This window comes from Ammodytes marinus (assembly GCF_949987685.1).
Source record: "Ammodytes marinus genome assembly, chromosome: 3".
NCBI lineage: Eukaryota > Metazoa > Chordata > Actinopteri > Uranoscopiformes > Ammodytidae > Ammodytes > Ammodytes marinus.
Genome location: NC_137232.1, coordinates 14,205,076 through 14,220,378, shown reverse-complemented (window position 1 = coordinate 14,220,378; position 15,303 = coordinate 14,205,076). Strand labels below are relative to the sequence as shown.

The window sequence follows — 15,303 nt, the reverse complement described above, 5'->3', positions numbered from 1 at the left end:
TTACTTCAGAATACGACAGTCCAGGGCGTAAACATCTTAGTATGTCCTTACAACTTCCAGCAGGTGGAGCTATAGACGGCCATCGAGAATGACACATTGCACTTGTTTGTGCGAACGCTTTACAGACACTTCACTGATATGCGAAATATTATATGAGGATAACATTTGTCACTTTCCAGTTTATTGTGCACCTTTATTGTATATTGCATATTTTCACGTTTCTTTCTCGGCATTCAGTCTGTGGAAAACAAAGGAATAATTTCATTGTATGACTGAGAACGTGTTTCTTATTGTGCATATGACAATAAACACTTTGAATCTTGAATCTTTTTATGGATAATGGCTCATTATATTACTTACTGTGTGACTAAAGGGTTCAGGTAGAAATTGTTCTGGTTCTGTTCTTAAGTTCCTGTAACTCTAAGAGCTTCTCACAACAAAGACAAGCTGCATTAGATTATTTTATATGCTTTAAATGGCAGGATTGTCCTATAATGTTAAACTAATATTAACTGCATATAGTTTAATACTCTATAGGCCTATACTCACAGTTAGCGATAGTAGGCCTAATTTAGAATACCCAAATAATTAATCTAATACTATGACAGACATATAATCAAAATCCCAAAGCTTTTTTTAAATTTTATTGACAGTGTTTTGGTAATCTATCATTTTACTAGAAAATGCAATGTTGAAAACCTATTTAAGTTTATTAATTTTTTGTTTAATCATACTTACTTATTAGTCTCGTGCAGCAAGTACTGGCCTATTCCACATGCGGTGGAGAATCTCTCTCTCTCTCTCTCTCTCTCCCTGTCTCCCTCTCCCCTCTCTCTCCATTTCGCTCTCTCTCTTTTTCTCAATCTCTCTCTCCCCCTCTCCCTTTCTCATCAAAAGTGGTACAAAGGTGAAAATCACGTGAATAAAATGTAGTGATGTAGGGTACACCGTACACCAGTTTTACCACGTACACGTTTCACTCATATTGACAAACCAATCTCAGACACGTCAACCTTAATGTTTTCTATAAAATAATTCGAATGACTGACACAGTTCATATTAAAAACACATGATACTGTGCAGGTCCAAAATATTTACAAAATTAATACACTGTAAATGAAAAAATATATATTATATTTCTGTTGGCTATCTTGGAATTTGGGATTCGTCATGATTCGCCGTAGTGCGCATGCGCAAGGAGCCCCGTAACTTGCGATGGTGAAATTCCTGACTTTTCTGCTAGGACCAGGGTTGGTGGTTGGTTGGAAAGTTGTCTCTCTAAAATTGTCCCAGTAGACGAACCGTATCGATACGTTGCTTCATCCGGTCGCGTCGGGCAGTTTTAGTTGCAGTCAATGCGAGCGATCGTCGTGCATATTACCAGCAACAGCACATCTTCATCTTGCTAACTATTAGCTCTAGGTAGCATTGGGTTAGCTAGCGCTGTTGGCATGTCACATTTTGCCTTTTCCTGTGTCTATCTATGTAGATAAGGAGTCAGTAGTCTCAGGTGTTCCAGAAAACAGCTGTTCATTGAAGTTCGCTCAGGTGAAATATTTCGAGGAAGTAGTGCATCGCTGGACCATCACTGCTTCGAGTCAGTCAAGGCTACTGACAAGAGTGAGTAACTCAACCTAAGCTCTGCTATTTGTAATAACTAATTTGTGTTTCTATCTGTCTGTATTACCTGTGTCTCCGCACGAGAAATACAGCCGTATCCTTTGTTAATACGCTGACAATGCAATGATTTGTTACGACAACGAAACGCTATGATAAACGCAAAGCACACACACCTGTAGCTACAGTAAACACTTGCCTTGTATTAATGGCAAGTAAGGGACATTGCCTGTAAAAGCTGAATTTACGTTAAGATATACGTGTGCTCCTGCCTGTAGTGTTAACACTTGGTAGGAACAATGTTAAGTAAAGGTAGAGATGGGGTAAGCTAAGCTAATATTGTAGGCTAAGTTAATACATGCACTGAATTAATAAACAGCTGTTATATTCGTGTGGAAAAATATGAACATATTCATCAAGCTATCCAAGCTACACTACCACATTAGGTAACATTTGGCTTCTTATAAGGAACTGACCAAATTATTAAATAATATGAAATAATAAAATGTATTTGTATAGCAACTTTCATGCAAGAAATGCAGCTCAAAGTACTTTAAAATTATACAATTAAATGCATTACAAGCTTGATATTAAAAAATACGTTCAAATTAACAGACACGTCAATGCTAGTAAAAATATTCTATTGAAACCTTATTTTCATCCTCAATGTTATAATTGTATGCGACATTTGCATACTATCTAAATAAGACAGTGGTAGGCTATGTTTAAATTCATTTTATCCCATATTTTCAGTTATTATTATTAGTTTTTTATTGAACAAAAAAGCATAACATTTTGAAGGGGATATAAATATAGTCAAAAACACAAGGAAATATAACATTACAATAAAACAATAGTATACATTTATTTTAACAAAGTAAAATGTTTTTGGGACAATTTTTTATTGAAAGTAAGTAAAATCCATCTTTCAGGTGTTTTTTCGATTCTCACCGAAACTGCAACTGAAAACACATTTGACACACACACACACACACACACACACACACACACACACACACACACACACACACTTTATTGCTATGCAACCACAACGGGAGTTTAACAGCAACATGAAGAAGAAGACAGGCCAGCTGGTGTTTTTCACTGTCAGCAACTTTTATAGCCAAATCTTTCCTCTAAAGAAGGCTTAGGAGCAAAGGTTACGTGGTACTGCCGCTCACCCAGCCTACACACACACACACACACACAGGTAACTCCAAAGTACTTAATAATAACTGGACACATTATGTGCATTGTACAGAATGTATTGACATATTTAACAGACTTGGTAGAAATAAATGAAATATAATATTCATACGTTTTTTTTAATTTGCGCCTAAAATAGTGCTGGATGATGCCATCTTTAGTATCTAGCTTCTTGTCCTTGAAGGCCACCGTAGCTTCTGTAATTATTCGTCGCGAGGGGTTAGGAAGGGAGCGTTGCAATGTAGAACTTTCACCACTTGATGCCATTAAATATTCGGATATTACACACTGCACCTTTTAACCAGTTCTATAAATCACCCCATTCCTAAAATTCATCTAATGATGATGACATTTGGAATATGAATGATTAGGAATTCTAGAATCTATATTTCCCGGTGTGAGAATGAGAGTTTGGACTGTTAAATTTAAAGGCCCACAATGCAACATTTTCATGATAAAACAAAGTAATTTACTACACAAAAATAATCCCTCTCAATGATCACTTCGTCTAAATATCTTTGAGGCCTTCATCATTTACAGGAGCTCTATCATCACTTACAGCATCTTCAAATGTAAGCACTTTTTGATTTAGTATACACATATTTCACAATGCAATTGTTTAAGTACAGTATGCGGGTATAGTAATGTGAGTTTATAATAAATGCCATGTGTTAAATAGGGCCTTAGGGTCAGAATTTCCAATATATCATTCCTACTTTTGCCAGTATGGCTTTGAGGTTGGCATTATATTTAAGTTAAAGTGGCATTAAAAAGTCTTACATTTAAATTGTATATCCCTTGGGGTAACCCTGAAACATGCAGACATTACACAGCACATTTCACTAGTCATTAAAGGAAATTATCTTAATTTAAGTGCACCCATACTTACCATATTACCGCCTAACCCTTAGGCCAATGACCCTAGAAAATGCCTATCACCTTTGTAAAAAAAAAAAAAAGCCTGCTATTGCCATTAAGCAAGGCTATTTCCCCTGTAGTAAATATCTCCTTCAAAGCCAGTTCATTGACCAGCAGTGTGTGTAAACTGACTTTGTTGTCTAAGCCTAAGGCGCGTGGACTGGGAGGGGTTAAAGCTAGCAGCTAAGCCAGATCACTGCGAGGTTTAGGGGCACATGCTCCAGGTTGTAATGCTCTTCAAGGACACATCTTACATTTCCCTCATCGGGAAGTGTTGCTGCCATGTCATTTTTCTCTGTGTGTGTGTGGGTGTGGGTGTGGCCCTTTTTAATTGTCTTAATAGGCTCAGTATCTTCCCTAGAAACTCTAATAAGGTTGATGAGTTCATGTTAATCAGTGCTTTTGTGTAAACAAGGAGAAGTAGGTGATAAGGTTCTTTTAGGTTCAGATAACTTCCTGTCAGTGACAAGCAGTTAGCAGTCCTCACGTCACCACCACATGAACACACAGCCGTCTTCATCAGATAGTGCCGCGATGGAGAGCAGCGAGTCATCGTTCATGGGCACAGAGACCCGCCTCTTTATAGCACTCTGTCTCCTGATTGGATAAAAATGAGCAGGATACTTAAAATTTTATCTGGCAATTACTGCAGAACTGAATGACTGGGAGACCTGTGTTATGAACTGATCATACTGTTTAAGTGATTGCTGTATGAATATAGAGAGATTTAACACCAATATTAACAAAAAAATATCACTTACTTTTCCTTTTAACTACTGCAATTACAAACACAATAATAAACAATACACTCACTGTATTTATGGTGAAACATTTGATTTAAGGTCAGCAAATCTAAACGTGCAACAAAACAAAGGGTATATATACAAAGGGGGCCCACCATAGCTAGCAACATGCCCGTTTACAGAGCCTACAGTGTATTAAATCTGGATTTTCGAAATTTTCAAAAAAGATGCTAATTCCCACACTAAAAATCACAACCGGATGTAGTATGAGATTTTTAACCATGCTGCAGGCCTATTTTACCACATGTATTGGGACATCCTAAATCGTTTTCTACCATAAAAAGCCTAGATGTACAGTGTCTCACACAAGTGAGTACACCCCTCACATTTCCGCAAATATTTTATTATATCTTTTCATTGGACAAAACTTAAGAAATGGCACTTTGATACAATGTAAAGTAGTCTATTTACAGCTTGTATAATAGTGTTTATTTACCGCCCCCTCAAAATAACTCGACACACAGCCATTAATGTCTAAAGTGATGGCAACAAAAGTGAGTACACCCCTGAGGGAAAATGTCCAAATTGTGCCCAAAGTGTCAATATTTTGTGTGACCACCATTATTTTCCAGCACTGCCTCAACCCTCTTGGGAATGGAGTTCACCAGAACTTCACAGGTTGCCACTGGAATCTTCTTCCACTCATTTATGATGACATCAAGGAGCTGGTGGATATTAGAGACCTTGCGCTACTCCACCTTCCATTTGAGGATGCCCCACAGATGCTCAATGGGGTTTAGGTCTGGAGACATGCTTGGCCAGTCCATCACCTTTACCCTCAGCTTCTTTAGCAAGGCAGTGGTCGTCATTGAGGTGTGTTTGGGGTTGTTATCATGTTGGAATACTGCCCTGCGACCCAGTTTACAAAGGGAAGAGATCATGGTCTGCTTCAGTATGTCACAATACATGTTGGCATTCATGGTTCCCTCAATGAAGTGTAGCTCCCCAGTGCTGGCAGCACTCATTTAGCCCCGGACCATGACACTCCCACCACCATGCTTGACTGGCAAGACACACTTGTCCTTGTACTCCTCACCTGGTCGCCGCCCAACACGCTTAACACCATCTGAACCAAATAGGTTTATCTTGGTCTCATCAGACCACAGGACATGGTTCTTAATCTGCTTGTCTTCTGCAAACTGTTTCTGGGGTTTATTTTGCATCATCTTTAGAAGAGTCTTCTTTCTGGGACGACAGCCATGCAGACCAGTATGATGCAGAGTGCGGCGTATGGTCTGAGCACTGACAGGTTGACCCCCCACCCCTTCAAGCCCTTCAGCAATGCTGGCAGCACTCATGCGTCTATTTTCCAAAGCCAACCTCTGGATATGACGCTGAGCATGTGCACTCAACTTCTTTGGTCGACCGTGGCAATCTTCTTATAGCCTAGGCCATCTTCATTTAGAGCAACAATTCTTTTTTTCAGATCCTCTGAGAGTTCTTTGCCATGAGGTGCCATGTTGAACTTCCAGTGACCAGTATGAGAGAGTGAGAGCGATAATGCCAAATTTAACACACCTGCTCCCCACTCCCACCTGAGACCTTGTAACACTAACGAGTCACATGACACTGGAGAGGTGAAAATGTCCAAATTGGGCCCAATTTGGACATTTTCACTTAGGGGTGTACTCACCTTTGTTGCCTTCAGTTTAGACATTAGTGGCTGTGTGTCGAGTTATTTTGAGGGGACAGTAAATGTACACTGTTATACAAGCTGTACACTGACTACTTTACATTGTATCAAAGTGTAATTTCTTCAGTTTTGTCCCATGAAAAGATATAATGAAATATTTGCAGAAATGTGAGGGGTGTACTCACTTTTGTGAGATACTGTATGTGGATTATTTAGAACAAAGCCAATGATATCACAAATCTTCGCCACATACTCTACCTATTGCAGGAGAACTTCTGTAGTGGTGTGAAGGAGAGAGACATGGCAGAGGGGGTCCACCATACCTAGCAACATGACCGTTTACAGAGCCTAGGCTGTGTATTATCACTAGACATTTCAGAGACCACTCCATATGTTCAGTGTCTCTTGTTTTACTCTTTAGAGGCATATGTTTGAGTAAAAATTATAATGAACTACTGACACCATTTTTATCAAATTCACAATAAAAATATTGTCATTTAGAGCATTTTCAATAAGTAATGTAGAGATAAAAATGTAAGAAATCCAGACTGGTCTCTTAATTTTTTCCAGAGCTGTATATCTTCGCGACATACTCTGCACATATTCCCACTAACCCCTGTGTATTTCCTCTTGCAGGAGCTCCTCTGTAGTGGTGTGAATGAGGGAGACATGGCAGACCGCAGCCCGCCTCTGGAGAACGACCTCCCTCTGCTCTCCTCTCCCCCACCGCAAGCCATGGTCAACGGGGACGGACCGCAGCAGGTAGGACCAAAGAGAGACAGACAGACACACACAGGGTTCGACATAACGTATAGCCCGATGGCCCGGGGCCAGTAAAATCATATGCAGGGCAAGTTGATTGGCCAGTCACTGTCCCGCCCGGGCCAGTGACTGGCCAATCACAGTTCAGTATCTTTTTGTAGACTACATCATGGTTCATTGAAATGCGCGTTGAGAGTCGTAATGAAAGCAGTGTTTATTTAAGACTCAATATAATAAACCTAATATAAAATATATTTTTTAATGAAAGGCCAGTGGACAACCGATGCGTGGGCGGACAGGCGGAGCAACAAGCGGGTGCACTCTCGCTCCGTTGGCAGAGCTGCCTACCGTCCGCCTGCGAGTCGACAAATCAATCGACTTACTTTGCCTCCTTTCTTTCTTCCCACAGCAGAGGTTGAGGTGCAGAAAATGATAACTGCGCTTTTCCTTTATCTGCCGACGTAATGTTACAGTATTTGCATGCAAGCCCCAATGGTAATACAAATGAGAGGCGTTATTTAAACGCTGTGAATGCGTCTCCGGTGATTGTGTCGGTTGTAGACAGAAACGAACGGAGGGACTCCGCTCACTGTAGGCCTACAGTTCCTATAGTCGCGCAGTTTGGCACTGTGTTTTCAGGCTCGAGACATTCAATCAGATCGCGGAAGTCTTTCCCATTGAAATCGCTAACGGGGAGAATATCCCCGGTTATTATTTTAGCCACAAACCACAGTTCATCTGCGCGGCGGCTCACTCGCTGGCGAGATCACACGGTGAAACGCTGCTGTGATCGGACGAAGGCATTGTGTGTTTCTAAGGTGATTTAGCGTCATAGTCTTAGACGAGCGTTTAACTTATGCTGCATATTTTGCACTGCATTGTTTTTTATCAATAGTTTGAAAAAATGGTCCCACACCGGACTCTTATGTGAAGCTGACACTTCATGGAGAAGTGACACTCCTGCAGCGCGCTCACGACCAGACGTGAACTCACATAGGCCTACACGGTGAAATCTCCCATTAAAAAAACGGCATAACCCACTGATTTTCGGATTTCTATTCTATTTTTGAAGTCAACTTGAGCGCAAGTGGAAAACCGGTCATTCGGTCGACACATTCACATCCCTAATGCATATAGAGAAAGTAATAAAAACAGCCTACCACACATGACTTCTGCAGGTGAACTATTCATTAAACTGCCCAAATTCAAGAATAAAAACAACCATCAAACTACTTGACTTTAAAATACTGGCCGACTCTTTCAACATACTTTCAGTTGTAGGCTTCTAATTCAATATGTTTGCCTGGTTTTATATTATGTGTATGAGCAATATCAACATTTCATATAATTAACTAAAAGAAAAATAACCAAATCTAAAGGGAATATCTATACTGTTACAGTATAGATATTCCCTTTAGATCTGGTTATCTTTCTTTATTTTTCTAATACAGGTATTATAATTATTGACACTAAATTATGAAGAAAAAAAAAGTGTGTGCAGGGCCAGTGAAAATATACAAGGGGCCAGTAAAACTCGGATCCACTGGCCCGGCGGGCCAGTAGGAAAAAAAAGTTATGTTGAACCCTGACACAGACAGACAGACAGACAGACACACACAGATAGACAGACGTAGGAGAGACACACACACCCAACGCACGCACGTACACACAGACAGACAGACAGACACATACACACACAGGCGTGCAAGCACATGCATACGCACAGACAGACAGACAGACAGACAGACAGACAGACAGACAGACAGACAGACAGACAGACAGACAGACAGACAGACAGACACAGCAGGTAGGACCCCTCTGGTGCTAGGCAAACGCTCTGTGTCAAGTTGGTTACTGTATGTTGACTGATAGCAAACTGCCTTGTAATTACATTTGAAGGAATTTGTTTGAAGTGGGACCCCCCGGCTTATTGAGCCTGTTTTTGATTAAAGGTGAAGTCTGTAGGGAATTGGCATTGTTCAGAACGCACTCGGTAAAATATAATATTCATATGTACGTTTTAATTAGAGTATAATCCCTTGAAAATAATAAGAAAATGTAATGACCTTAGAATGACCCTTTTATATCTACATAGGAGCGAGGTGCTGAGGCCATGTTGCACCGCCATGTTTCTACAATAGCACAGAACGGAGATGATCACACATTTACATTAACAGCTGCAAACAGTATCCACCTGTTGTGAAACCTGATTTGTTTGGTGGCTTGTTTCAGAATATGCAGAAATGGTTCTTACTCAGATTAGTATTGAAACAAAACCCCTCTAACCACTACACCACGAGCGCTCCATTTCTATGGTTTTGATAGCAGCCCTTTCTGTATAAGGACAGGAGATGGGGTGGTAGTATCGTCTCTTGTCAGTATCCGAATGAGATTGAATTGCACTGACAAGCCTGGGTGATTTCCCTCATTCCCTCAGTCATTTTGATGGTCATCAGTTTGCGATTTGCTTAAAGGTGGAGTCAGTGATTCTGGAGAACGCTTGTTGTTAGAATCATTTAATATCAAAATCAGTGAATATCTCCTCATGATACGCCACCTGTCCGTACTGTGAGTGCGCTGAAAAAAAGCTGGTTTTAATACTCAGCCTAGGCTCTGTAAACTGGTGTGCAAACGAAGGGGGTCCACTGTAGCTAGCAACATGCCCATTTATTTACAGAGCCTAGGCTGTGTATTAACACTGGATTCTTTTTCAGTGCACACACAGTGGTGAGGATTTTGACAACAAGCTTTCTCCAAAATCACTGAATCCATCTTTACATTTCCGTGACACAAAACCAACTATCTAGATATATTTTTTTGCGTTATTTTCTCTCAGTATTATGCACTTTGCCTCTAGATGAGAGGGTCTTGCTATAATGCTAATATTAGCGCCGGCTGCCCTATGAACACTAAACACACCTTTCTGGTTATTTTCCGCAGTGGAAAATCCCCGTGCCTGTCCTCAATCGGGCTTTGTTCACGTGGTAGATCAAATTTTGCCGGTTGTGTTGTTGCTTTGACGGTGTCGTTTCTCATGGAATTCAGTTACCTTACACACACACACACACACACATGCATACACGCATACACACACACACACACACACACACACGCGCACACACGCACACACACACACACACGCACTCAGACACACACGCACTCAGACACAACAAAAACACACGCACACACACACACACACACACACACACACACACACACACACGTTACCCGATTACATGCACTCCTTCCAGCCTTTGCCGTCAGTGTTTACAATGTTTTATAAGAGCCGGAGTTATAAAATCCTTGTTACATCATTAACACCCTGCTGTTTGGACCAATCGGACTCACTGCAGGCTCATCATTGCTGAAATGTGCTGAAATGTTTTGCTATCTATGAGGAGGAATAACAACTATCAGATAACACAGAGCAGTTGTTAGTGTTTTTAAAACCACAGTGTGATTACCGGCTTTGTTTTTGGCACTTGATTTGTTTGTGTGTCTCTCTCGACATTTACTATTCATTGCGATTGGGCGAATTTTTTATGTTATTTATTCCTCCCACGAGGAACTTTTAAATGTGTATGAAACAGTCTAATTTTTGGTGACCAGAAAAGATTTAGGACAGCAGGCACTGGCGTTGTTAAAACACTACCGCGTTGGTCCAAAGGGGACGCTAGAATAAACACAAACGGAAAGTTCCTCATAGCCACTTTAATGTATTTAATTTAACGGTATACATTATAAGTGGATACATTTGTGCCAGCAGAAATAAATACATTATTACCCATGACAAAATAGCAAAACATACTTTATTTCAAGTAATAAGGACCTATAGGCAGAATATATTATGCTTACTGCTGCACCAACAGTCGCAAACAAACAGCAGAGGCACACAGGGCAACATTTGGGTAGTGGCCATTTCGGACACATTTTCCAATAAAATTATGCTAGAACTGGATATTTTGCACTGCGGTTTCATGATCAATAGCCATTATTTTCATCAATGCAACGCACGCACGCATGCAAGCACGCACACACACGCACTCACCCACACTTTCATCTGAATTATCTAATATCATAGCGTCAGTCTTTATCTCCTCATTCTAGTACAAACGATTTCAACTGAAGAATAATTTTTTCGAAAGGCTTTTTAAGGATCATTCTATTTGCCTGCATGCGTGTGTGCGTGTCTGTGTGTTTGCTGCTTGTGTTTGTGTGTGTGTGTGTGTGTTTCAGTGAGTATGACGTGTGTGTGTTGTGTGCTCTTCTTGTGTGTGTGTGTGAGTCAGCGTCGTGTAAACACAGTGACAGCTGTAGACTGGAGAGCAGGAACCAGTGGACAGGGGTCTGTGCCCTGAGCGAGCGAGCCCGACCATAGTGACAGGAAATAGGATTCGCAGCGATGGCTTTACTGCCCCTCTCCATCTGACCTTTAGTTTGAGAGGAGACACCTCATGCTTTTGTTCTGGGTTTATTTATCCCAGTCTGTCCGTTTGGCATTAACGCTCGGCTGGACACAATCATTCTGAGTCACCGACGGCGGAAGTTGTTTTGTCTAAAAGCATCTGGTGAAACCTGATTTAAAAATAGTAATACAACAAAAGAAAATCTATAACAAAATCAATAGGCTGTTTGATATCAAAGTTGGCTCGGCTGTCTCAAAAAGCGTTTAGAACAATCTGATTGAAAGTAAATGTTCATAAATATTATAAAACATTTTTGTTTACTGTCTAGACTCTAGACCGTTTGACAGAACTGTGTGGGTGTTGCCATATCAAACGGTCTCAATGGCAACGCTACTAGTCATTGGTTTTATAGAATGTTCGGGCAGAGAACCGCCGTGATTGGTTCAAAAATACTTATTGTGTCATAAGAACCAGAGTATAGACTGCTCAATCTAAACCGAATTTCTGTAAAGTTTATCAAACTTAAATAACAATATATTTAATTTGGATTGATAGATATGCCTATAACTCTTTTCAGATGCTTTACTATCATGCAATTTACTCAACCAAATGACAGTTAGACAGATTTTGTGTATTTGTGTTTAAGATATGACTTGGTTGTGTGTTTTACCCCCAGCTAATGGCTTGTGTAGTACTTAGCTGTTTTCTGTGCTCATATAAATATATAACATTTTCTCCTATGTTGTTCACTACCATTTTAAAATGTGTTTTTCTATTCAATGCTTTAATGTGCTTTGTGCTTGTGTATTTATGTGTTCTTCTGTTGCTAAGATATTAAGGCCTGTGTTTAGAACCCGCCAGACTAGACTGTAAGTGATAAAAACACCTTAGAGAGAGATGTGCGCGGCCGTTAGTAGAAATGGTCCATTGGTAGTGTGTTAGCTCCCTGGTACAACTTCTCACTGGGCAGTTACTGTTCCAGAAAACCATTCCTAGGACCCAGCCAACCTTTCACAAGTATGATTGCAAGACAGCACTGCAACTTTAAAGGATAGCTCAGAGAGAGAACAGTGAATGGGGGGGGAGGTGCGCTCGTGGTGTAGTGGTTAGAGCCCACTCCCCCCATAGAGTCTCATAGGCCTTTCACACCAAAATGAACCAAGAGTCAGTTCCAGGCTGGTGTTGGGGTCAGTTCAAAACTGGTTACAGCCTTATCCCAGTTATGAACCGGTTGGTTTCACATCGACCGGAGACAGCCATGGAGCCGGCAAGAGAGCAACGTCATGACGTCACTGTAAACGTGTGTGTACGTCACCCGACGCCGCTGCTCTTGTGGCTAACGCTAAAGCTACCGCTAGCTTTAAGCACAACAACAGCGGCGAATACGTCTTATTTTTACACTTGTTGGCTCTCGCTTTGCTTTCTTAAGCAAACAGGACCCATACAGCGTATTCTCGCCGGTCAATTTGATCGCTACGTTCGGTAATTATGTTATGTTTACGTCTCGTAGTAGCGGTGTTTTTAAATATGGCGGGCATGAGGTTTGAGTTGCTCTGGTTGGTCAGGATAATCCCTCCCCCAACCGTTCGCGCAAGCAGTTCTTATCAAACCCTGCTCAATCCTGGGGTATGAGTTCCCCCGGTTTTTACGGCCCGGAGCAGGCTCTCTGGCGGTGTGAAACCAAAACACTGGCTCTAACTCCGAACAAGCCCAGAACTAGCTCCGATTTTGCGGCGGTGTGAAAGGCCTATCAGTCCTCTTCACAATAGACCCTGGTTAGAATACAGCCCGGGTTGCTTTCTGCATGTCATTCCCCTCTCTGACCTATTCCATCTCTGTCTCTCCACACTGTACATAAAGCTTGGAAAATGCTAAAAAAAAAAAAAGCACAGTGAATTGTGGGGGCACTTTTAATATTTTTTTAGGAATTACCCCCTGAAAGTCGATGATTTGAATCACCAGTCTGAACCATTTTCAAACTTAGATAGCAACTGTGTGTGTGTGTGTGTGTGTGTGTGTGTGTGTGTGTGTGTGTGTGTGTGTGTGTGTGTGTGTGTGTGTGTGTGTGTGTGTGTGTGTGTGTGTGTGTGTGTGTGTGTGTGTGTGTGTGTGTGTGTGTGTGTGTGTGTGTGTGTGTGTGTGTGTGTGTGTGTGTGTGTGTGTGTGTGTGTGTGTGTGTGTGTGTGTGTGTGTGTGTGTGTGTGTGTGTGTGTGTGTGTGTGTCGCTCCATTTTCAGTGAACATCCAAAAACTCAGTTTCCCGCTGTTTTCGTGTTTACACAAATCAAAATAACTCACGCCAAATCGTTCTCTAAAATCGCTGACTCCACCATTTACTCTCCTCATTTTATTTTTCTTCTACGTGGCCCTAATACTAATGCTTGGACTGTTTTGATTCAGATTTATTTGTGTATAGTATAGCCAAGGGACTATGTATGTATGTACTGCATTTACCATAAATGTCGACTACATGATTTACCGCAGTACTCGTCCTTAAACGGTTGTTGAGTGGTAGCTCAGTTGTGTATTAGTATTGATCGATTCACTTTAAAATATTCATCACCTGCGTTAGCTCTGTATATTGGTGCAGTATATTGCATTGTGGTGTTCATCTCACTGGCTGAGTAGAAAGTTACACTAAATGCTGCAGAGTCACGCACTGTGCACTGTCCACCTCCGCACAATAGTTGACAAATAGTGGGAACACACACACACACACACACACACACACACACACAGAGATGAGTCAGTTGCAGACTTAAGGCGCGTAGAGTGGGCTGTGTTTTTGTCACAACATATCAAGCCCGTAGGCAACTTGTAGAGGGGCACACGTCCAAGGTAATTTCTCCCCCGTGTGTGTGTGTTGCTATATAGTGCACAAAGCCAGCACCAAAGACGGTAGAGTCAGGAGGGAGGTCTCACTATCCTGCAGTAATATTAGCCCACGCATGGCACCTAGCCACAAGCTAAAACATAAACTCACGACTGACAACTCCCAGTTCAACTAGTGTAGTTAGGATTAAACGCTGATGCTTCTCTCAAACAGCCAGGGAAAACACAGTATTGATTTTAAAATGTTCAGGTCATGTCGAAGAAGATTTGAAAACGGTATTATTATGTTTTAAAGGTGGAGTCAGTGATTCTGGAGAATACTTGTTGTTAAAATCAGTGAATATCTCCATAAGATCTGCTACCTGTATGTAATTTTTTTTTAAAATAAATAGTGCTAATATACAGCTTAGGCTCTGTAAACGGACATGTACACCAAGAGGGCCCTCTTCTAGCAACCTAGCAGCAACATACCAATTATTTTTTTGACAACAAGCATTCACCAGAATCACTGCCTCCACATTTAATAGTTATTGTCTTGTTCTTGGTCTCTTATATCTTATATGGACATCACCATTTTACTTGTTATTATACACTAATATCCAGTCCATGAGACCCTACATTTTATCAGCCAATAGTGGTATGTATGATGTCATAGTGAGTAGAAACATGAAATCTGAATTAGCATAGTAAACAGAAAGCGGATGGAAAATACTGTGTGTCTCCAGTCTTAAGATATATATATGTATACAAATGGAATATTTACAAGCGCCTGCTAATGTATAAACACTTCTTGGAAAGGTTTAATACAAATAAAGAATGTCCCCTATCTGCTATGCTGTGCCGTCATACAAGCAGCATGTTTCCAGGGGCCTGTAGAGTCTAGATAGTGGAAGTCCATCAAATCATTAAATTGCCTCGAATTAACATGTGCTCACGTAAGCATATGCCATCACTGCTCCTCTTCCGAATACACTGGCTGGATTTTCCCAGTGTCATTTGGCTCTTGTATCCTTCCTGTCCACAGCAGCTGCCGTGTGTGTGTGTGTGTGTGTGTGTGACATCGTCGAACAGTTAACAATTAAAGAGGAACAAATAGTGAAAAAAAAAAAAAAACCTGGACTGTGAG

At 41.0% G+C, this 15,303-nt stretch overlaps 1 protein-coding gene across 1 annotated transcript in view; it reads left to right on the top strand.

Moving 5' to 3' along the window:
* Nucleotides 1-1,252: 1,252 nt before the first annotated feature.
* The window catches only part of fndc3a (fibronectin type III domain containing 3A), a 77,746-nt gene continuing 63,695 nt past the window's right edge, over nt 1,253-15,303 (top strand). The window contains exons 1-2 of the mRNA XM_080053272.1: nt 1,253-1,620; nt 6,814-6,939. Of these exons, the coding sequence (XP_079909398.1) occupies nt 6,847-6,939 (93 nt within the window). The 5' untranslated portion in view covers nt 1,253-1,620; nt 6,814-6,846. The remainder of the gene's footprint in view (nt 1,621-6,813; nt 6,940-15,303) is intronic.